The sequence below is a fragment of the Notolepis coatsorum genome (genome assembly GCF_963971535.1).
Source record: "Notolepis coatsorum genome assembly, chromosome: 7".
Lineage (NCBI taxonomy): Eukaryota > Metazoa > Chordata > Actinopteri > Aulopiformes > Paralepididae > Notolepis > Notolepis coatsorum.
Genome location: NC_140171.1, coordinates 9,299,746 through 9,324,549, shown reverse-complemented (window position 1 = coordinate 9,324,549; position 24,804 = coordinate 9,299,746). Strand labels below are relative to the sequence as shown.

The 24,804-nt window shown below is 46.2% G+C and overlaps 1 protein-coding gene across 1 annotated transcript in view; it reads right to left on the bottom strand.

The window, feature by feature from the left end:
* LOC311232509 (signal-induced proliferation-associated 1-like protein 2) overlaps window positions 1-24,804 on the bottom strand; it is a 166,881-nt gene that overhangs the window by 35,673 nt on the left and 106,404 nt on the right. Inside the window, 4 exon segments of the mRNA XM_084319332.1 lie at window positions 2,650-3,059; window positions 8,059-8,159; window positions 14,857-14,951; window positions 20,091-20,240. Coding sequence (XP_084175458.1) covers window positions 2,650-3,059; window positions 8,059-8,159; window positions 14,857-14,951; window positions 20,091-20,240 — 756 coding nt within the window.

Sequence of the window (24,804 nt, the reverse complement as noted above, 5' to 3'; positions counted from 1 at the left end):
CCTTCAGACCGTGAAGTGAAACGCAGGCGAGAGCTAGTCTAACGCGTTGTACTGGAGGTTATTTTTTCTCCCCCCCCCCCCAGCGCCTCTGTATGAATCCCGGTTCGGATCGTCTGGCTGGCTGGCTGTCTCTTTACGGAGGACCGGCTGGTAAATGGGACGGCACTAACAGCGGGCGGACCTGCTGCCACGTCGCTGCACATTAAGGGGAGCCGGCGCTCGGCTGCAGGGAGCTGGGATCACGCTATCGCTGCAGAGAGGAGAGGGCCGCTTTCACAACATCCATTCAGACCACACCGTGCGAGACTCGGGAGAATCCAAATTCAGGCCAGGGAGACCCTCGTTTATTCCCTATGATGCTGCCGAGCGTGAGCGAAGACGTCAAAACACACGACAATCGACGAGCAGAATAAGTTCAAACGGAAATACCGTCGTACAAAGCAACAACGGTGTCAGTTAAAGCGGTTACGAAGCAAAAATGGACGGTTATTTTTTTTTATCCACTTTTTCTCCCATTTTCAAAATTTTTTCTCCCATCCCAATTTCGTATCATCCAATTCAACCCTCCCCTGTCACAAACGTTGTTTCTTGCCTCCCACAAGCCGGCTGCAATGTGGACTAAGTCATACATAGCACAAGTCCCCTCCGGTACTTGAGGTAACAGCAGTCGCATCTTTTCACTGCGCAGCTCGATCTCTCAGTGGCGAGGAGTAACACGTGGGAGGCTCACGCTGCCCCCGACACTTCCTGATTCTACTGCGCAGGCGCACCAACCGACCTGTAGGAGTCGCTGTCCACAACGCCCGATCCCCACCCATCAGTTTCCCACCCCCTAATACGGCCAATGTGTATTAGTACGGACGACCAGCTAAACTGAAAGCAATGTGGAGCGCTGGGCTCGAACAGGCAAGCCCAGCGTCTCCGCATTCGTGGCGAGCACCTTGCCCACTACGCCACGTAGCCGCCAAAAATGGACGGTTATTAAGTATAATCCTAAAGCGTCCAAGAGGAATAAAGAGTATTCAGTTTTTTAGGTCATGTTGCCAGAGATTTCATTAGCCAATACTAAAAGTAGTCTTTCCGAGATCAGTCCCGGTACGAGGTTCCTGGAGGACCAGCCAGTCACTGTAATATTATATTTGATGGTCACTTTCCGGCCAGGGCTTCATAGATATACAGATGCCAGTGATTATTGTGTCTCTCAGTCAGAGAAGAACCAACCAACCTGATCATAGAGAATACAGTGGTGAGTATTGTAGCCATCACCGGTGATAAACCTAAGGGCTGAGTGGTAAACAGAATCTAAGGGCCTAAGTGCGCAGGCAGCAGCACGTCTGTAAATTACATCCCCTGAATCCAAAATTGCTAGGAAAGTTGATTCAATAATCCTCTTCCTAGAGATCAAAGGAAAGCTGGTTTTATTTCTGTATAAGAAGCACATCTTTTGTCATAATTTTGTCATGAAAGATTCCTGGTATGTAAATGTAAATTTTATCTGTTGCCAATAGAGATATGCAGATTACAGTAGTCTATGTTTTTTGGATCTCAAGAAAACCACGAATTTCATTGTATTTGCATTAAGTACCAGTCTATAAGCAATAGTGTCATCAGCAATAGTGTCATCAGCAATAGTGTCATCAGCAATAGTGTCATCAGCATGAAGATGTACTTGACAACCGTTCAATGAAGAGACAAATTGACCATTTGTTACCTGCAAAAACACTCAAACAAATAATTCTGAAACCAATCACAAGGCGTTCTACCCAAACCAAAGCTACATAATAAGAGCAAAGGATGATCAACTGTGTCAAATGCTTTGGACAGATCCACATGAAGGGCAGCACAGTGTTTCTTATTATTATCCAATACAGATACTATCCTTCGTAACTAATGTTAACAGCTGAGATAGTGCTGATAATGATTAACTCTAAATCCAGACTGGTGCAGACTTCTTAAAAAGAGAAGTAGTCATCATCTCTCAGCCTGGCACAGCAGGAAACTGCCATCTGTCTCGCTCTGGTTCGACCCCCAATGGAGGAGCGTGACAGGAGCGACACCTGAGTTGATGATAGAACAGCCATTCCCATTAAAACCTCCATTCTTGAGTTGGTCATCATCACGCTGCCGGACAATTGGCTGCTGCGAACAGAATGTTGGACGGCGATGTCGAGGAAGTCGGGCGGTGGTTTGGTGCACGAGTCTCGGAATGTTGGGTGCGTTGCCACGGCATGGACATTCCAGTGGCAGTTGTTGTGGCACACATTCCAACAATTTTTTCAAGACTCGTCTCCTGCGCGGGTCAGCAGAACAATGTAACAATGCTCCCATTTCTCAATTCCCACGACGAGATTATCTCAATTCAGCGGACGCCAGTAGGTATATAAGCGAAGGGGGATTTCCACGACACGCAAGGAAAGTCCCCTCCTTACCCCTTCCGAGTGTAGCCATCACAGGAACATAGCCCAGAGGACCGGGGTGGAGTGGCAGAGGAGAGGAGAGGAGAGGAGAGGAGGGGACAGGAGAGGAGAGGAGAGGAGAGGAGAGGAGAGGAGAGGAGAGGAGAGGAGAGGAGAGGAGAGGAGAGGAGAGGAGAGGAGAGGAGAGGAGAGTGAAGAGAAGAGGAAGAGGGTGAAAAACCTCCAATCTTACCTCGACATCGACGAGATCTCGCTCAGGTCTCCCAGGCTCCCGTCGGTCACGTTCCCGGCCGAGGTGGCCTGGGTGATGCCCTGGGACAGGGTTCCCTCGGGCGTGCCGGCCCCCCCGTGGAAGCCCTCCGTGGGGTACTCCACCGCCCACTGCTCCCCCTGACCGTCCTGCAGCAGCAGGCGGGGGCCGCCGGGGTGCGCCGGGGCCGCCGGCGGGGGCGGCATGCAGGGCGCGGTGTCTATGCCGCTGTCCGTGGACGCCCCCTTGATGTAGGTGAGGCCCAGCGACTCGGGGTCCATGGGGTCGCCGGAGCCAAAGTGCTTGTCTTCGCTGCTGCCGCTGGAGGCGTTGCTGGAGAGGGTGTTGCTGCTGGAGTGGCTGGAGCACTGGCTTCCCTTGTCGCCTCCCGCCTGCTGGGAACGCAGGGTGAAAAGATATTATTACAACACTGTACGTACATTTGATTAGCGGTAAACTCAGCAGTACTCATTTATATATTTTTTTTACCCAGTTTAATCGCTGGTACATTGTATATTACTATTGCACTTTACTGTTACATTTACATACTGTATATTACGATTGCAATTTAGTTATATTTAGATACTGTATATTACTATTGCACTTTACAGTTACATTTAGATACTGTATATTACTATTGCACTTTAGTTACATTTAGATACTGTATATTACTATTGCACTTTACAGTCACATTTAGATACTGTATATTACTATTGCACTTTACTGTTACATTTAGATACTGTATATTACTATTGCACTTTAGTTACATTTAGATACTGTATATTACTATTGCACTTTACAGTCACATTTAGATACTGTATATTACTATTGCACTTTAGTTACATTTAGATACTGTATATTACTATTGCACTTTACAGTCACATTTAGATACTGTATATTACTATTGCACTTTATTTTCATTTAGATACTGTATATTACTATTGCACTTTAGTTACATTTAGATACTGTATATTACTATTGCACTTTACAGTTACATTTAGATACTGTATATTACTATTGCACTTTAGTTACATTTAGATACTGTATATTACTATTGCACTTTAGTTACATTTAGATACTGTATATTACTATTGCACTTTACAGTCACATTTAGATACTGTATATTACTATTGCACTTTAGTTACATTTACATACTGTATATTACTATTGCACTTTAGTTACATTTACATACTGTATATTACTATTGCACTTTAGTTACATTTAGATACTGTATATTACTATTGCACTTTAGTTACATTTAGATACTGTATATTACTATTGCACTTTACAGTTACATTTAGATACTGCATATTACTATTGCACTTTAGTTACATTTAGATACTGTATATTACTATTGCACTTTACAGTCACATTTAGATACTGTATATTACTATTGCACTTTAGTTACATTTAGATACTGTATATTACTATTGCACTTTAGTTACATTTAGATACTGTATATTACTATTGCACTTTAGTTACATTTAGATACTGTATATTACTATTACACTTTACAGTCACATTTAGATACTGTATATTACTATTGCACTTTAGTTACATTTAGATACTGTATATTACTATTGCACTTTAGTTACATTTAGATACTGTATATTACTATTGCACTTTAGTAACATTTACATACTGTATATTACTATTGCACTTTACAGTTACATTTACATACTGCATATTACTATTGCACTTTACTGTTACACTTGCACTCTGGTTGGATGCCAAACTTGTTTTCGTTGTACTGTACTTGTGCTGAATAATGAATAAATAAATTTGAATCTAATCTAATGGACTCGATCACTGTGTTCTGCAGCCTAGTTGGATTACCGCATGAATCCAGCAATATAAAAGGAGAATGGACATTCCTTTCCTCTTACTATTTTTGTCTTTATTGAGACAGTAGGGACACTGAGGGAGAGAGAGAGAGTGGGGGAGAGATGGGAGAGAGACGGGGGAGAGATCTGGCGGGACTCCGCAGGCCAGCAGGGTTACTACATGTGGTCCCAGTGACAAGGGTCTTAACCACTAAACCATCACTGGGCAACAAACCCCAGAGTTAAGCTGTCCCATCCTAATATCTTTAAGAGCTGTGGAGTGAAATAAATACTAAGAAGGGCAGCTTTATGGTCAAAGATGTGACCGCCGTTTTTAGATCATGTCAAATCAATGCCACAGAGCGTATCGCAGTTGACGTTTGCCTTTGAGACAAACGTTGCCCACAACAAGGTTGGCCTGCTGCCTTCCTCTCTAGGCTGATCTGTCAGCACTAGCTGAGCACAAGCCAGCATCACTATCAGAAGCACCTCCCGCTACACCAGGGGTCTCAAACTCGCGGCCCGCGGGCCAATTGCGTCCCGCTGGATGATATTTTGCGGCCCCCTACTTGACATCAAAGTAAAAAAAAATTTTTTTTATTAAATTAAAATTTTTAATTTTCTTAATTTAACTTTTTTTAATGTTGTAAAGTTGCTGTAAAGTTTAAACCTTTTAAAATCTTAGACAAACAAAACACATTGCCTTCATGAAATATTGTAAGCCGTCATTTGAGGCTTTATAAAAGCAGCACAATGAACACAAATCTGTCAGTGCCGAGTCCGACCTCACCTTAAATAACAAACGGCATTGCTTGTTGTAGTTAACAAAGAGAGGCAGAGTTGATTTTGCAAAAAAAAATCATATAATATTTGATGCAGCCCAGCCTCACCCAGACTCTACCTCCAGCGGCCCCCAGGTAAATTGAGTTTGAGACCCCTGCTCTACACAGACACAGAACATTACACTGTAAAAAATAAAGTTGTCTCAACAGATTTCTACATCACTTCCATTTAGTTGATTCAACTTAAAAGAAAGCAAGACTAGACAAGCCTAGTTAAACCGGACCCAGATACATGCCAGTGTTTGTTCATTATGATTAATGTAAATGTGTGGCACTTGAGGCTAGCAGCTAGCAGCTAGCATCCACCGCCATCATCACTGACGTCAAAGCTAGAGGCTAGCAGCTAGCATCCACCACTCGGCAAAGCTAAAGCCAACATTAACCCCAGCCTGTATCTTTGAGAGTAAATCATTTCAAACACACAAGTTGACTAAGCAAAAATTTAACAAAGCAATGAAACCGACAACATATCCAACTGCAAGTCTCAGGGTTTCCCGGGTCCGGCAGAAATCCAATGTAAAATGGATACTTGAATAATAATAAAAAAAAAAACATTTGAGACAACTTGACAACTTTTTGATCAATTATTATTTTAAGTTTTTTACAGTGTAGGTAGGTGCATGGTTGGGGCTGATTGGGAATCAGGTCATGGCTAGAAGGCATCTGCATTTTATAACCATGATCAATCACACAAATACATTCCTTCATCTCTTGACGTGATATCTCCAGTGAGCTTAAGGTTAGGGTATGGGTTAGGTTTATACACAGTGAGGTTACGGTTAGAGCTAAGGTAAGGGTTATAAACAGTGAGGTTAAGGTAAGGGTAAGGGTTATAAACAGTGAGGTTAAGGTTAGAGCTATATAAAAAGTGAAGTTAAGGTAAGGGTTAGGTTTATAAACTGAGGGTAAGGTTAGAGCTATATAAACAGTAAGGTTAAGGTTAAGGTAAGTGTTAGGTTTAGGGATGCTCGATATTGGCTTTTTTACCGATACCGATATACCGATATTGTCCAACTCTTAATTTCCGATACCGATATCAACCGATACCGATATATGCAGGGTTTCCCCCCCCCAATTTTTTTTAATAATTTCAGGTAATTAACATTACATATCTCTTGTTGTGGAATTAACACAACATTATGCATACTTTTGACAATAAATAAAATCAGAATTAGTTCTTACTTGCTTGCCTGGGTAAATAAAGGTTCTAGAAATGTTAAAAAAATAAAAATAAAATTGAAAACAGATACCGTTATTTTCCGATATCACATTTTAATGCCGATATCGGCCAATAATATCGGTAGGCCGATAATATCGGACATCCCTAGTTAGGTTTATAAACACTAAGGTTAATGTTAGGGTTAAGTAAAGGATTAGGTTCATAAACAGAGAGGTTAAGGTTATGGCTAAGGTAAGGGTTAGGTTCATAAACAACTTTTAAAGGTCAAAAAGAAATCAACAGGATGGCAGATGCCTTCTAGCCATGACCTGAGAACCGCACCACCACTACTACTGCACATCGACGCCACGCCGGGTGAAAGGGAGACGTCTAGCAGTGAGGTAATGATGTCCCATCTGTCCGGCGTGTAACGTTACCCAAAACCACGGACGTCATCGATGTCCTACATGTTGATACGATACTAAGTGCGGAACATGACACCCTGGGAGTCCTTGAATCACTAGAGAGAGGCCTTCTGGAATTACTAGATAACCCCCCACGAGGAAGACTTTCACTAGTCATTTAGACAAATGACTTAATTGCTCAATTCATAGGATTATGTTCAAACATGCTTCACTAAATAGCCATTTGGATTAATTACTTAAATGCTTAGTTTACAGGATTGTGTAGAAATATGTCACAGGAAATAGTCACTCAAGAGACTAATCATTTAACGACTTGGTTTGCAGGACTGCGTAGATCTATGCAGAATGTTACACTAAATATTAATGTTGATAAATTGCCAAGCGCTTAGTTTATAGGATTTTGTAGAAATATGTCACGGGAAATTGTCACTTGGATGAATCACCTAATCACTTGGTTTACATGACTGCATAGATCTATACAGAATGTTACGCTAAATATCAATGTTGATGATTAATTACTAAGTGCTTAGTTTATAGGGTTGAGTAGAAACATATGCTACATCTTTGGCACACGTGAATTTTCGACAGAAACGTGGACGGATCTCTCTCCTCGTCCCTTCATTTGTGTCCTTCAGTTATTGGTGTAAAGTTGTGGAATTCTCTCCATAGCGAGCTTAAGGGATGTAATAGTGTTTATCAATTCAAAAAGAAATTATAAAAAGAATAATATTTCGAAAATCAAATGTGATCTGAATAGTGAGATCATTTTTTTTTCTCTCTTTTATTCTTTATTCTTTATTCTTTATTATTATTATAAAAATTTTTCTTGTTTAACTGTGGATTGTGTGTTTCTTTTATAATGGTATAAATGATTATTTGTGTAAATTAGGGTGTACACCGACCATTAAGTAAATACTTGTTAGTTTAGGAATAAGGGGCAGGTAACTATAAGATTTATTCTTCTTCCTGCTCCTTTTGTCCATGGAATGACTATTTATGATTGTGTAATGAAGAAACTATGATTGTATGATTCCATGTGGCAAATAAAAACTCTGAACTGAACTGAACTTCATTTTGTACTAATTAAGCGACGTCTAAAGCGCCACCGGAGCCCGAACGGGCCGTGTTTGTGTGTCGCTCACCCGCTGTAGCTTGTTGTTGGAGTCCTGCGTCGTCGCCTGCCTCTGCTGGCTCCTCTCCCTCATATTCACGATCTTGGTCGTTGGATGATGCCATTTGGCCTCTGCAACAGAGAAGGAAACCACTTCAGGCTTGTTTATTTTCATAGAGATATCGGATTCCCGCCTCAGACATTCTTGCGGTCGGAGTTGATGATACAATGCGACAGATATGCGGCTCCCACAAGTTCCACACAACTGTCCATCCGGGACATGAGCCGAGGACATGGGTTATTTTAATTACACGCTAAAAGGGACCGGTTTTCCATCGGTTCGCTTTTCATCCAGTGCACCTCCAGCCACGGCTCCCGAGTCTCGGTGTACCCAGGCTCCGAGTCTCGGTGTACCCAGGCTCAGAGTCTCGGTGTACCCAGGCTCAGAGTCCCGGTGTACCCAGGCTCAGAGTCTCGGTGTACCCAGGCTCCGAGTCTCGGTGTGCCCAGGCTCAGAGTCTCGGTGTACCCAGGCTCCGAGTCTCGGTGTACCCAGGCTCAGAGTCTCGGTGTACCCAGGCTCCGAGTCTCGGTGTACCCAGGCTCCGAGTCTCGGTGTGCCCAGGCTCCGAGTCTCGGTGTACCCAGGCTCAGAGTCTCGGTGTGCCCAGGCTCCGAGTCTCGGTGTACCCAGGCTCCATGTCTCGGTGTACCCAGGCTCCGTGTCTCGGTGTACCCAAGCTCAGAGTCTCGGTGTACCCAGGCTCCGAGTCTCGGTGTACCCAGGCTCCGTGTCCCGGTGTACCCAGGCTCCGAGTCTCGGCGTACCCAGGCTCCGTGTCCCGGTGTACCCAGGCTCAGAGTCCCGGTGTACCCAGGCTCCAAGTCCCGGTGTACCCAGGCTCCGTGTCCCGGTGTACCCAGGCTCCGAGTCCCGGCTCACCCAGGCTCCAAGTCCCGGTGTACCCAGGCTCCATGTCTCGGCGTACCCAGGCTCTGAGTCCCGGTGTACCCAGGCTCCGAGTCCCGGTGTACCCAGGCTCCATGTCCCGGTGTACCCAGGCTCCGAGTCTCGGTGTACCCAGGCTCCATGTCCCGGTGTACCCAGGCTCCATGTCCCGGTGTACCCAGGCTCCGAGTCCCGGTGTACCCAGGCTCCATGTCCCGGTGTACCCAGGCTCCGAGTCCCGGTGTACCCAGGCTCCATGTCCCGGTGTACCCAGGCTCCAAGTCTCGGTGTACCCAGGCTCAGAGTCTCGGTGTACCCAGGCTCCATGTCCCGGTGTACCCAGGCTCCATGTCTCGGTGTACCCAGGCTCCGAGTCTCGGTGTACCCAGGCTCCGAGTCCCGGTGTACCCAGGCCTGTGCTCGCAGCAGGGGCGTAAAGTAGCACCGTTAACACGGCTCACATCCCCCACTCCCCCCCCCCCCAGTGACGTATTGTCTGGGGAATTCTAATTCATTTTGGCGTCTTCTCAGTTGTCAGACTGAGTACTAGGTGATACCTAGTTAAGTGATGAAGAGATGTACGTTTCCTATTACAACCGGCCCGGTCAATATTACATTTGAGAAGGCACAGCTTGCAACAGTCATGTAATAATAATGAAGGACAGATCTACACATGGACTGGAGCTTGACGAGGGGCGCTCTACCACAGCTGCCACTGTCGCGGGGCACAGGAGGGGGTTTTCCATGTCGCCCCGTTCTACATTCACATAATGTACATTTTAGTTCCAAAAATAAATGTATATTATTTCTCCCTCCTGTAAGCTGCTGCTGGGACACGTTGAGTGAGTGAGTAAATTCAATGTAAATCATATCGGTGTGCCAGTTGTCCAGACTGTCATCTGAATCAGTGTTGTAGTTTAGTCTCACGCTTGTTTCACTTGCCAGATGGGTAATGCAAACAGTCAGTGAGATGAAAATAGTTTTTTTTTTATCCACTTTTTCTCCCCATTTTCTATTTTTCTCCCATCCCAATTTCGTATTATCCAATTCTTCCCTCCCCTGTCTTGAACGTTGCTAGATTATGACTCCCACTGGTCGGTTGTAGTGAGGACAGCAGCCTTGCATCACGTGTCCCCTCCGGTACACGAGGAGGCAGCCTGTCGCATCTTTTCACCGCAGCAGCTCAAACTCTCAGTGGCGAGGAGTAACGCGTGGGAGGCTCACGCTGCCCTCGTCACTTCCTGCTTCCGCCGCACCGGCGTCACCAAACCGACCTGTAGGAGTCGCTGTCCACAACGTCCGATCCCCACCCACCGGCTTTCCCACCCTCTAATACTGCCAATTGTGTTAGTATGAACGACCGGCCAGCCGGTAGCAACGCCGAGAGCTGGGCTCGAACCCAGTGTCTCCTGCGTTAGTGGCGAGCGCCTTGCCCACTGCGCCAATCAGCCGCCCTGAAAACCGTTTTCTTTTAAGGAACACGGCAACGTTATGGGCCATGCGCTTACCGTCTTCTCCGGAAGTCCGACATGAAGAGAGATACCGAATGCCTCTTTGTGTGGGTTCAGTAGCAAGTTATCCGGCTGCTAGCCTAGCTTAGCACAAATTAATGGAAGCGGATACGGACCACTAGCCAAGCTTAAAAACAGCGGGAGAGGTGTTTGACCAAAAGCCGGATAGCTTTCTAACGAACGCACACAGAGAGGAAATGGGTGTCCATCTTCTCGTCTGACTCTGGATAAGATGGTAAGCTAATTTCCCATAACGTTGGGGCGTGTTCCTTTAACTCGGAATCGCGTTGGACAATAAATCCACTATGCAAAACTAACAGTGGGTACTTTGAAGCTTGGCTTGTACAGTCAACCTACAAGAGTGTAGATGAGAGAGGAAGGAGGCTACTCCACCGAACACGTTACAAGTCCAGTGGCGCCAAGGCCTCTCGTTTCCAATGTAGAGGAGCGTGTGCAGCACCTCTCATGTACCTCGTGGCTCCTCCACATTTGGAAATGAATTGAAAGCAGCCACGCTGCTAGGGATGGGTACCTTTCACATTTGAACCGATACGATACCGGTACCTGTGAATCGATACCGGTACCCAACAGTACCTTTTTTCTGTACTTTAGTGTCAAAAAATTTAATTTACCTACCTCAGTCGTGAAAAAAATAATCCAAACTTCAAATAACTACAATTTCGACCGTTTTCGGCTTGCCATTGCTCCGACTGCTTTGTTGTCGAATCAAGTCAAATCCTAGGTAAGCATATATTGTGCGTGTGAACGTTGACATGAAAAGAAAAAAGTTTAAAAAAAAAAGTTAAAAAAAGAAAGTTAAAATATATATATATATTTTTTGGTATCTCACTTGAATCGATACTCGGTAGTACCGACGTGTTTCGGTTCGGTACCTTAAAAGTACCGAATTCGGTACCCATCCCTACTTAAACTTGGCTGGAGTTGGTGCAAAGGCATCTTGAGGCAGGGTTTGTGTGAACGGATGACAGAGCTCTGGCGTAAGGCAGGGTTTGGGGCTGCGCTGTGTGAACAGAAGACAGAGCTCTGGCGTAAGGCAGGGTTTGGGGCTGCGCTGTGTGAACAGAAGACAGAGCTCTGGCGTAAGGCAGGGTTTGGGGCTGCGCTGTGTGAACGGATGACAGAGGCCTGGGCGTAAGGCAGGGTTTGGGGCTGCGCTGTGTGAACGGATGACAGAGGCCTGGGCGTGAGGCAGGGTTTGGGGCTGCGCTGTGTGAACAGAAGACAGAGCTCTGGCGTAAGGCAGGGTTTGGGGCTGCGCTGTGTGAACGGATGACAGAGGCCTGGGCGTAAGGCAGGGTTTGGGGCTGCGCTGTGTGAACAGAAGACAGAGCTCTGGCGTAAGGCAGGGTTTGGGGCTGCGCTGTGTGAACGGATGACAGAGGCCTGGGCGTAAGGCAGGGTTTGGGGCTGCGCTGTGTGAACGGATGACAGAGGCCTGGGCGTAAGGCAGTGTTTGGGGCTGCGCTGTGTGAACGGATGACAGAGGCCTGGGCGTAAGGCAGGGTTTGGGGCTGCGCTGTGTGAACGGATGACAGAGGCCTGGCGTAAGGCAGGGTTTGTGCTGCGCTGTATGAGCGGATGACAGAGGCCTGGGCGTAAGGCAGGGTTTGGGGCTGCGCTGTGTGAACGGATGACAGAGGCCTGGGCGTGAGGCAGGGTTTGGGGCTGCGCTGTGTGAACGGATGACAGAGGCCTGGGCGTGAGGCAGGGTTTGGGGCTGCGCTGTGTGAACGGATGACAGAGGCCTGGGCGTGAGGCAGGGTTTGGGGCTGCGCTGTGTGAACGGATGACAGAGGCCTGGGCGTGAGGCAGGGTTTGGGGCTGCGCTGTGTGAACGGATGACAGAGGCCTGGGCGTGAGGCAGGGTTTGGGGCTGCGCTGTGTGAGCGGATGACAGAGGCCTGACGTAAGGCAGGGTTTGGGGCTGCGCTGTGTGAATGGATGACAGAGGCCTGGCGTAAGGCAGGGTTTGGGGCTGCGCTGTGTGAACGGATGACAGAGGCCTGGGCGTAAGGCAGGGTTTGTGCTGCGCTGTGTGAACGGATGACAGAGCTCTGACGTAAGGCAGGGTTTGGGGCTGCGCTGTGTGAGCGGATGACAGAGCTCTGACGTAAGGCAGGGTTTGGGGCTGCACTGTGTGAGCGGATGACAGAGCTCTGGCGTAAGGCAGGGTTTGGGGCTGCACTGTGTGAGCGGATGACAGAGCTCTGACGTAAGGCAGGGTTTGGGGCTGCGCTGTGTGAATGGATGACAGAGGCAGGGTTTGTTCTGCGCTGTGTGAACGGATGACAGAGGGTTTGTGCTGCGTTGTGTGAACGGATGACAGAGGCAGGGTTTGTTCTGCGCTGTGTGAACGGATGACAGAGCTCTGACGTAAGGCAGGGTTTGTGCTGCGTTGTGTGAACGGATGACAGAGGGTTTGTGCTGCGTTGTGTGAACGGATGACAGAGGCAGGGTTTGTTCTGCGCTGTGTGAACGGATGACAGAGCTCTGACGTAACGCAGGGTTTGGGGCTGTTGTGCCTCGGGCCCCCGTGTGTTCACGTATGTGCGTGTATACATTAGCATCTGTGCCTTTCCATCAGCCGTGGTATTCAGACCATGTAATGTCATGTCATGTATATATTTGTAAGGGCTATTCACTGGGCCCGCCCCGCCCCTCCTCCGACAGGCTCATTAGTGACACAAGATGTTCATATCCCAGCATTCTGTTCCACACAACACAGGAGAATCGCCAACTAGAGGCAAACAACAACATTCACTGAACAAGAAAAAAAAAAAAAAAAGGCTAAAAATGTGTTTCATTACAATGAAACAAGCACAATTTCTTGAAGGCAGAAGACAGAACAGTCTGTATGATAGCATGTACAATAATGCTGTATATATACTGTATACATGTCATATATTTATTCTTACTGTATATCTATCTATCCACATCTGTCTGTATATACTTGCATATAATCCTTTTAGTTTTTACATATCTGTAGATAGATACTATAATTATATATTATACCCTGCTTAATCACCTGGGCCCAGGAGTTCAAACTTGTAATCCCTATTTATTGATTGATTGATTGAACATTTTAATTAACAGATTGCAGAATGGGTACAGTACAGTACAGCTCAATACACACAATTGTTAAGGGGATGCAGACCAGAGAAATACTTTCATCTTGTTTACATCAGGGTCCCCCATTTTCAATTCATAATGAGTTGAAATGAATGAATCCAAATCTGATCCGATCAGATAGGGATTAAAAGTTTTGAACTTCTGGGCCCTGTACATTGTATATTACTATTGCACTCTGGTTGGATGCCAAACCTCTTTTCATTGTACTGTACTTGTGCTGTACATTTGAATCTAATCTTATCTAATTTCACTTGACTTAACATATCTTGAAATATGCACAAAGTGGCTTAAAACTAAATCAAACCCCTCGGAAAGCGAGTCTTGTTTTGCAGTGAAAATGGATATGGTATGGTTTTTCATAGCATGATTCCTATTGATTATAAGGATGATGAAATATTTACATGTATACATAGCATCACACATAACCAAATATTAAACGTGTCCGAACAAGTGATATGGTAGTTATCAGAAAAGTAAACAGCCTTCTCTGCAGAAGGCTACCATGCCTTTACGGTGTTTGTTGTCATTTCCATGGAAACATTCCATGACCTATGCCCCCCAAAGAGCAAAAGGGTTTAAGTCAAGTAAGTCAAGCCATGGACACAAGTGGCTAGACATGGCTGGACAGACGCCGTGGGGTGAGATGTGTGTACTGTTGTATAGCTGTGTATACTGCTTACTTCACCCATATTATATATTCAGATTATAATTCTTCATTGCCCATATTTATTGTAACATATAATATAACTGATAGGGCACACAGACACTCATCTGCACCTTTGATTACACCGTTTACTTTCTCATATTCAGAGTTAATTAGATTGTGTACACTGTATATTTGATTTTAATTGTATTGCCTATTATTTATGTATTTCAACTATTACCCTGCCCATACCTGTACCTGCTGATATGACACCCAAATGTATCCAAGGGGATCAATAAAGGGATATCTTATCTTATGATAAGATAACATTTTCGGTTGTAATTGTAAGGTAGACTGAAAAGGATGTTTGTACGGTAACGTAACGATACAGTGGGTGATTCTACGGTAACGATACAGTGGGTGTTTATACGGTAACGATACAGTGGGTGATTCTACGGTAACGATACAGTGGGTGTTTATACGGTAACGATACAGTGGGTGTTTCTACGGTAACGATACAGTGGGTGTCTCTACACTAACGATACAGTGGGTGTTCGTACAGTAACAATACAGTACCTGCAGATCTGGTCCTCTCCAGCTTGGGTTCCCGTTCTCTCCTACCCTCTGCTTCTTTGATACATGGCTGGTCCAGAAGGGCAGGAGACTGACTTCTATAGAGAGATAGAGAGAGAGATAGAGAGATAGAGAGATAGAGAGATAGAGAGATAGAGAGAGAGAGAGAGAGAGAGAGAGAGAGAGAGAGAGAGAGATTTGTAAAGCCCGAAATCACAAGGTAATGTCCCCATGGGCGGCTGTACAAGTCTTCTTTAAACAAGTCAAGAAGAAACGTCACAATAAATCAAGACCAAAAATTCCACCATAAAATCCCAAAAATGCGACACTCCCAGACATTCCCCAACGCAAAGAAAAGAAAGAGAAGAAGAACGAGAAGGAAAGAGTGAGATTATAAAGGACAGAGAGCGAGAAATAAGGACAGACCGAAAGAGAAAATGGAAAGGAGAAAGAGAGGAGCGAAAAAGGGGGGAGAGAGAGAGAAAGAGAGACAGAAGAAGAAAGAAAAAGGGAAAGAGAGAGAAAGAAGAAGAAAGAAAAGGGGAGAGGGAGTGGGAGAGTGAGAGGGGGACAAAAGGAGGGAGAGAGAGAGAGAGATCAGATATGTACAGTCAATGGAAGCCATTAGGCGTGTGATAATAGAACAGACTGCTAGAGAAGCTGCAGCATAGCAACATGTTGTTTACTGCCGGGGCGTATATTGACACGGCTCAGATGCAGGGCGGCGGTGGAAGCAGCGCAACCACGCTGTCCTCATCGCTGACCATTGTGCTACAGGCCCCGGCAGGGTTCCAGGGGCTATTTCCAGCGTGGTCCCTTGCTTGGTGTAACTCTATACTCTCTGCTATTGCTGGCCAGACACATTTCCAGAACGGATGCTGTGGGATATTGTAGGAATGCCGGCAACCTGAGCCGGGAAGATTTGGTCTTGGTCTCCGGACTGGCGACTGGAGGCCTGTCTGGACCACAGAAGGTCAGGGCGACGGCCGTATCGGCAACGCCACGCTACGCTACGCTAAGCTACACCAAGCTAGCTACACCACGCTAGCTACACCAGTTATGCTAGCTACACCGCGCTACCCTAGCTACACCGTGCTAGGCTAGCAACACCAAGCTAGCTACACCACGCTAGCTACACCAGTTATGCTAGCTACACCGTGCTAGGCTAGCAACACCGCGCTACGCTAGCAACACCAAGCTAGCTACACCACGCTAGCTACACCAGTTATGCTAGCTACACCGCGCTACCCTAGCTACACCGCGCTACGCTAGCAACACCAAGCTAGCTACACCACGCTAGCTACACCAGTTATGCTAGCTACACCGCGCTACCCTAGCTACACCGCGCTACGCTAGCAACACCAAGCTAGCTACACCACGCTAGCTACACCAGTTATGCTAGCTACACCGCGCTACGCTAGCTACACCGCGCTACGCTAGCAACACCAAGCTAGCTACACCACGCTAGCTACACCAGTTATGCTAGCTACACCGCGCTACGCTAGCTACACCGCGCTACGCTAGCAACACCAAGCTAGCTACACCACGCTAGCTACACCAGTTATGCTAGCTACACCGCGCTAGGCTAGCTACACCGCGCTACGCTAGCAACACCAAGCTAGCTACACCACGCTAGCTACACCAGTTATGCTAGCTACACCGCGCTACGCTAGCTACACCGCGCTACGCTAGCAACACCAAGCTAGCTACACCACGCTAGCTACACCAGTTATGCTAGCTACACCGCGCTACGCTAGCTACACCGCGCTACGCTAGCAACACCGCGCTAGGCTAGCAACACCGTGCTACGCTAGCTACACATCAGCCGGAGCAAAGTACTACAAATTGAGATTAACTTAAAGGAACACGCCAACATTTTGGGAAATTACCATACCGTCTTCTCCAGAGAGAGACAAGAAGATAGATACCAGTTTACGCAAAGATCAGAAACTGGTATCCATCTTCTTGTCTCTCTCTGGAGAAGACGGTAAGCTAATTTCCCAAACAGTTGTCGTGTTCTTTTAAGATCCCTCATGGTGACCGTATTATATATCGTCATATAATTTAACGTTCTTAGAAGCATTCTGTATTATTACCTAAACATAATATCCAGGCCACTTATTTCCACGTTCGCCCCGGAAGTGTGTTGAAATGGTCCAACTTGTCAAAAAGAGTGTATTTAACATTCTAATGAATATGGCCGCACCGAGAAAGCAGACATTGCGGTTGTGACAAGTTGGACAGACTGCCCGCTCTACAAAAATAAAAAATAAAATAAAAAGTGTGATCTCCTTGCCTGCTGTTGTCCTAATTATCTATGCACTATGTATGAATTTAGGATTTGGGCCAAGGTGGTTCCCAATACCCTGTCATTTGGCTTCCTAGTGCAGAAAAGGGTTCCATGTTAAACAGTCACAAATGTAGAGCTGTTTTTCCCATCATCTGGAACACACAGGCTCGAGTCAAACTAATGACCAGTGTACACACTCGCTTATTTTCATTCAACTTTCATACAGCATTTCTACCTTTCTACCTACCGCAGCCTAAGAGATAGACATGCGTGACTCGATTCTAAACTTCCAAGATTAAATTCAAAATCAATTTTAAATGACCAGGTTGTCGAGCTTAGAAAAGCTGCTTAACCCCACGTCGACAGCACTCGTACTTTTTAAGCGTGTGAGGTTTGTGGTGCTCCTCTCCTGTGGAACGGGCAGCGCCACAGTTTGACCAAACCCCCCCCCGCTGTGCTCCCATATTGGCGTCACGCTGGAATCTACATGAACACAGAACGCCCTCAGACGGACCTCCTGTCGGTTTAATCAGAGCATCGCCCCGTCTCCCTCTCTCTCCCTCTGAGCATTCATTTAATTTCAAACCTTTATTTAAACTCGAAAAGACAACTGAGGTTTCGTTCGTTTACAGTCACATCGAGTGTACGTGCAGAAATAAGCAACAAAAAAGCATATCAAGAGCTTAGCTGAAATAGAATCCAAGGCCACTTTCAAGAGGAAGTTAAAGTGCCATCTACTAACGAGCATGCACTGAGCCCTTATGGCATAGCGGTGAAAACCAATTGACTGTTAATTGCATTTATGTTGATGGCAGTGAGTGCTGCTCAGGAAGCACTATTTATTTGATTTTAATACTTTTATTTGAATACTTTTTACTAATAAATATCTTGTACAATATCATCCTAACTGATATTGATAATGATGTAATTGATGATGTAATTGATGTCGATGTTGATAATGATGTAATGTATTGAATATTGTTGTGTGTGCCGGACCCCAGGAAGAATAGCTTTTGTCAAGTGCAAAAGCTAATGGGGATCCTAAATAAACATAAACATAAACATATCAAATCATAACAAAGAGACAACGAGACGAGGCAAAGAGCGAGAATCACAAATACATTTTTTTAAATAATCTATTAAAACACGTACAAGTTGATCGACAAAGGTTGGAGATCAAGGTTTTAAACTCTGCAACGGAGGGGAGAATCACAAGCTTTAAGGACTGTTGGAGTTCATTCCATGAGCTAGAGGGGCATCATAGCAAAATGCAGATTTACCCTGTTCTGAGCAAACTGGACCTTAAGGACCAGCCAGTCACTAGAACGGGTTCCATGATGGAACCTAGATAAGGAGGTAGCTTACCAATAAGGGCCTTCAAAATGAACAAATACCAATGTTGGTGGCGCCTCTCCATCAGCGAGGACCAACCAACCTTCTCATAAAGGACACAGTGATGAGTGTCGTATCTATCGATAGTAGCTCATCTTTTTCATGATGATCGACTGTATCAAAAGCTCTCGACGGATCAATAATTCAGAGCCACCATAGAGTTATGTCCCCGGTCTCGTCAGTGTCCTCTACTGCTATGTCCCCTGTCTCATCAGTGTCCTCTCCTTCTATCTCCCTGTCTTGTCAGTGTCCTCTCCTTCTATCTCCCTGTCTCATCAGTGTCCTCTCCTTCTATCTCCCTGTCTTGTCAGTGTCCTCTCCTTCTATCTCCCCTGTCTCGTCAGTGTCCTCTCCTTCTATCTCCCTGTCTCGTCAGTGTCCTCTCCTTCTATCTCCCCTGTCTCATCAGTGTCCTCTCCTTCTATGTCCACTGTCTCATCAGTGTCCTCTCCTTCTATGTCCACTGTCTCGTCAGTGTCCTCTCCTTCTATCTCCCCTGTCTCGTCAGTGTCCTCTCCTTCTATTTCCCCTGTCTCGTCAGTGTCCTCTCCTTCTATCTCCCTGTCTCGTCAGTGTCCTCTCCTTCTATCTCCCTTTCTCGTCAGTGTCCTCTCCTTCTATCTCCCTGTCTCGTCAGTGTCCTCTCCTTCTATCTCCCTGTCTCGTCAGTGTCCTCTCCTTCTAGGTCCCCTGTCTCGTCAGTGTCCTCTCCTTCTAGGTCCCCTGTCTCGTCAGTGTCCTCTCCTTCTAGGTCCCCTGTCTCGTCAGTGTCCTCTCCTTCTATCTCCCCTGTCTCGTCAGTGTCCTCTCCTTCTATCTCCCCTGTCTCGTCAGTGTCCTCTCCTTCTATGTCCCCTGTCTCGTCAGTGTCCTCTCCTTCTATCTCCCCTGTCCCGTCAGTGTCCTCTCCTTCTATCTCCCCTGTCCCGTCAGTGTCCTCTCCTTCTATCTCCCCTGTCTCGTCAGTGTCCTCTCCTTCTATCTCCCCTGTCCCGTCAGTGTCCTCTCCTTCTAGGTCCCCTGTCTCGTCAGTGTCCTCTCCTTCCATCTCCCCTGTCTCGTCAGTGTCCTCTCCTTCCATCTCCCCTGTCTCGTCAGTGTCCTCTCCTTCCATCTCCCCTGTCTCGTCAGTGTCCTCTCCTTCTATGTCCCCTGTCTCGTCAGTGTCCTCTCCTTCTATCTCCCCTGTCTCGTCAGTGTCCTCTCCTTCTATCTCCCTGTCTCGTCAGTGTCCTCTCCTTCTATGTCCCCTGTCCCGTCAGTGTCCTCTCCTTCTATCTCCCCCGTCTCGTCAGTGTCCTCTCCTTCTAGGTCCCTGTCTCGTCAGTGTCCTCTCCTTCTATGTCCCCTGTCTCGTCAGTGTCCTCTCCTTCTATGTCCCCTGTCTCGTCAGTGTCCTCTCCTTCTATGTCCCCTATCTCGTCAGTGTCCTCTCCTTCTAGGTCCCCGTCTCGTCAGTGTCCTCTCCTTCTATGTCCCTGTCCCGTCAGTGTCCTCTCCTTCTATCTCCCCTGTCCCGTCAGTGTCCTCTCCTTCTATGTCCCTTGTTCCTCACCCGCTGTAGGGAGCCTTGTTCTGGGACCAGGTGCCGGTGGGCCCCGGGTCGCTGGAGGTGGACTGGTTGCTGGGGGAGCTGCAGTAGAGCTGGCAGGGCTCCCCGCGGCCCCGCGTGGCGGAGGGAGACACGTCGTAGTCCTGGATGATCCTGGGAGGAAGGGAGGAGTGAAGTTTATTTGTCGGTCTTGTTTACAGACAAATCAAACACACCCGTGTGGACTTGCAAAAAAATCACAAATGTACATATTAATGATGTCCGATATTATCGGCCTACCGATATTATCGGCCGATATTGGCATTAAAATATCGGTATCGGGTTAAAATAATTAAAATTTTTATTTTTTTTAACATTTCTATAACCTTTATTTACCCAGGCAAGCAAGTAAGAACAAATTCTGATTTTATTTATTGTCAAAAGTATGCATAATGTTGTGTTGATTCCACAACAAGAGATATGTAATGTTAATTACCTGAAATTATTCCGTTTTTTGGGGGGGAAACCCTGCATATATCGGTATCGGTTGATATCGGTATCGAAAATTAAGAGTTGGACAATATCGGTATAGGTAAAAAAGCCAATATCGAGCATCCATACGATATTCAAGGCAAGCTCACACACAAAATCCAAAATCAACGACCGAAAAAAGGAATAGGCTGAAGCACACATGCTTATTTTTGCCTATCCTTTACAAATTCTTAAAAAAACGAAATATATTTTAATATAAGAAAGAAAAACTTAAAATATGCTGCAGGATATTCTTTTTTTTTTAAAGAAAACAACAAATGTTTGATGTTTTACTCAAAACTGTACTCCTGAATTATTTGATCCTTTAAGGCTTTTTTTTTAAATCTCCCCCGAGAAGTAGGCTACACAACTTCAACCCGTCACTAAGGCTATTCCATCATTTAACTCCCAAAATTGAAACACAAGAGGACCACAGAGAGGATTTAAGGCTTATATGGGGATCCAAATAAAACTGTTGACTTTGGGAAAAAGACAAAATGAGACTTTCACTTAAATCACACTTCCTCCGTCTGTGTCTATTGTTGACATTGTGTGACTTGTAAACACGTCGTTTAGCAGCATGTTGGTGATCGATGGGAGTTTACTTAGAACTCAGCATTACGGTCTCACGGCCAGTAGAGAGAGGAGCGCGCACACATCCACATGCACACACACATCCACACACATCCACATGCACATGCACACACATCCACATGCACACACATCCACATGCACACACATCCACATGCACATGCACACACATCCACACACATCCACATGCATACACACACACACACATCCACGTTAAACATTCACCTTCCATTCACTTTAGACACTTTTTAACACTACACCATATTTTATCTATGTATTACTAAAAGATTTGCACTACATCTCTACCTCATTTTAGCATTTTGTACATTGTATATTATTTTGTACAGTGTTTCTGTTTGGTCTTTATTCTGTTTACATTTCCTTTACTGTATGAAGCACAATCGCAGGAGGCTCATAGTATAGAACCAAGCATTGCACTGTAATGTACATGTACCTTATATATGTGACAAATAAAACAAAACTTGAAAACACTTGAAACTGGATTAACAACAACACACACACACGGGGACACATGTAGAAGAGAGCCTGGTGTTCCGGCTCTGCTGCTCCCGTGGCAACAGCATGTCGAACCCTGATTGGCACTGCGGCTGATTTCTGATGACATTACCACACACTGCAGGGGCAGGCCGTCATGCAAGCTAATGACCACAGAGCGGGGGACTCCAATCCGCTTCAGACCCCACCACTCTGGGCCGTTTCATTCAGACCCCACTACTCTGGACCGTTTCATTCAGACCCCACTACTCTGGACCGTTTCATTCAGACCCCACTACTCTGGACCGTTTCATTCAGACCCCACTACTCTGGACCGTTTCATTCAGACCCCACTACTCTGGGCCGTTTCATTCAGACCCCGCTACTCTGGTCCGTTTCATCCAGACCCCACTACTCTGGGCCGTTTCATTCAGACCCCACTACTCTGGTCCGTTTCATTCAGACCCCACTACTCTGGACCGTTTCATTCAGACCCCACTACTACTCTGGGCCGTTTCATTCAGACCCCACTACTCTGGACCGTTTCATTCAGACCCCACTACTCTGGACCGTTTCAGACCCCACTACTCTGGACCGTTTCATTCAGACCCCACTACTCTGGGCCGGGGGAACATTCTGCAAACCACGAGGCAAAGGCTCTATATTTAGCCCACAGGGGCAACTTGTATCCAAGCCTCTGTCGGCAAGTGCGGATACTAAATCTCCCGGGTTTGAAACCCGACCTGCCCGCGAGCCGAAGGCCCAAGTGGAACGCGGAGCACGTGAAACCCATGGATCACAGGGTTGAACTGTGGACGACGGATACCGTATGTATGTGTACATGAGAAGGGGGAGGTAAGGAGGAGGAGGAGGTGGTGACGGGGAGGAGGAAGAGACAGTGTGAAGGCAGGACAGGCGGCTCCCATATGGGAGAACAACGCTGCATATTAAGCAGCTTCAGTGCAGTGAGGCTGTTCTGTTTCTGAAAACGTGTTGGTGGCGGGGGATTCCAGTAACCTAATTAACTGTCTGGCAAGGCGAGGGATATATACGCATGACACGACTGGTGTCAAAACCAGAAACCTGTGTGTAAAAACAGCCCTTAACGATGCATATTTCACTGTGTTTCCTCTCCCCTCCCCCAAAAGGTGAGCACACGGCAATTCCACCGTACGGGACCTACAGCGAACGCCACTTTTTCAACTGCCTTACCGCGAGACAAAGCGACACATACACGAGCACGTCGACGGTGTGGGCACAAGTGTGTCTGTAACGCAATAGCACCTTTAATTAATCTTAACCCCCTTTTTATTTGCATTTTTTTTTTTTTACATTTCCTGCTTCTGCTGGTTTGACTCCGCCCATTCCGCTGCGCGCTGCTAACGAGAAGCAGTTGACACTCCCGTCTACCTGGTCCAAACCGCAGCGCGGGGAAAAGCCGCTTCTGGAAATACTGCATCATAAAATGTTTCTTTACGAGCCATTACATCCAGATGTTTTAGCAGGGGGACAACAAGGGAACACAGATTTTCTCTCTTTTTCTCTCCCCCCCACCTCCCTCTCCAGTATGTATTACCGTTATGATTGACTATTCAACGGCTTACGGGCAGAGTCAATCCAAGCCTATCCCGTGTCCCCTAAATCCCTGTCACCTAAATCATTGTATCCTAAACCCGTGTCTCCCAAATCCTTGTCTCCTTTTTGCTACATCATTATTTTTGAGGTCAACAGTGCAGCTTTCCCAAAAGGGTGATATTTTGTAGCTTAATTCTGATTATATATTTTTTGTCATGGGTAAAGGAAGTGTGTTTACGTGTTTTAGCTAAGTGTTATGTGAATGATAAACTATAAACTAACACGTTAAAATATTTTAATGGGAAACCGTGGCTAAGGACTGACCTTCAGTGACCTTTAATGTCTGGCTTCAGCTCGTTAAACGGAGTGAGAATTAACTTCTGGGGGGGGGGGGGGGGGGGGGACCGCTCCACCGTTTGGTGACAACAGACGAGTTGAAAGCCTTCCTGTTTTAATAGGTAAGGGGGGCGGGTGGGGACCCTCAAAGACATTAAGGTTACCCGATTTACCTCCATTTCCTTTGTGTCTATTCACCTTCAATATGTCTGTTCGAAAGAATCAATAATCAGAAACGACTTCCCCCCCCCCCCCCCCCCCCCCCCCACTTTCATGCATTCATGGTGGAACATGATACCGATCATATGCATTTAGATTTTTAACTCTAACTTGTGTAGGGCCGAAACGCCAATCGATTTAACGTTATTAGCTTAGCGCCCTATAACTAGCTTTGCAGGAATTACCCCAGACCATTGCGGTATATAGTTCATATTCACGACGCTATAAAAACGGGAACGTATTGATGAAAAAAATATTTCTTTATGGCATATTGAAGGGAAGGTTTATATACTGTCAATTGACAATGACAATGGACACATAGCAATAATATAAAATATAGATTTAGCTCTACAAACAACCTCACGCACAGTGAATGAAAAGCTGGCCTCATAGAGTGGGATTAGACGGGCCCCAATGGCCCCGAATGTGTTAAGATGTTGTGTATACATGGCAAACGTTCTCCAGTTAGAAGGCGTCGCCCGGGCACTTTATAGTGAGTTTCCAGCTGCAAGGTTGAGTGACAGATGATGTCATGTAACAGTAGTGGTGCAGGGCCTTGTGTAAAGGTCACACTCCTCTCAAACATCAAACATACTCCCACGCAGGAAGGTCGCATGCGTGTCCTATTTGTGTGTGTGTGTGTGTGTGTAGGTGTGTGTGTGTGTGTGTGTGTGTGTGTGTGTGTGTGTGTGTGTGTGTGTGTATGTGTGTGTGTGTGTGTGTGTGTGTGTGTATGTGTGTGTGTGTGTGTGTGTGTGTGTGTGTGTGTGTGTGTGCGTGCGTGCGTGCGTGCGTGTGTGTGTGTGTGTGTGTGTGTGATAGAGACTAAGGACAGATAGAATACTGAACTGGAACATAACATACAAGCTGTGGCACCAAAAAGCACCCGAAAAAACTGTGGCTCGATGAAAAGCAGAAAACCATTTAGTCACATTCTGAATGATTCTGTGGAACATTCTCCTGCACAAGGACACAGTGTTGGACGCGAGGC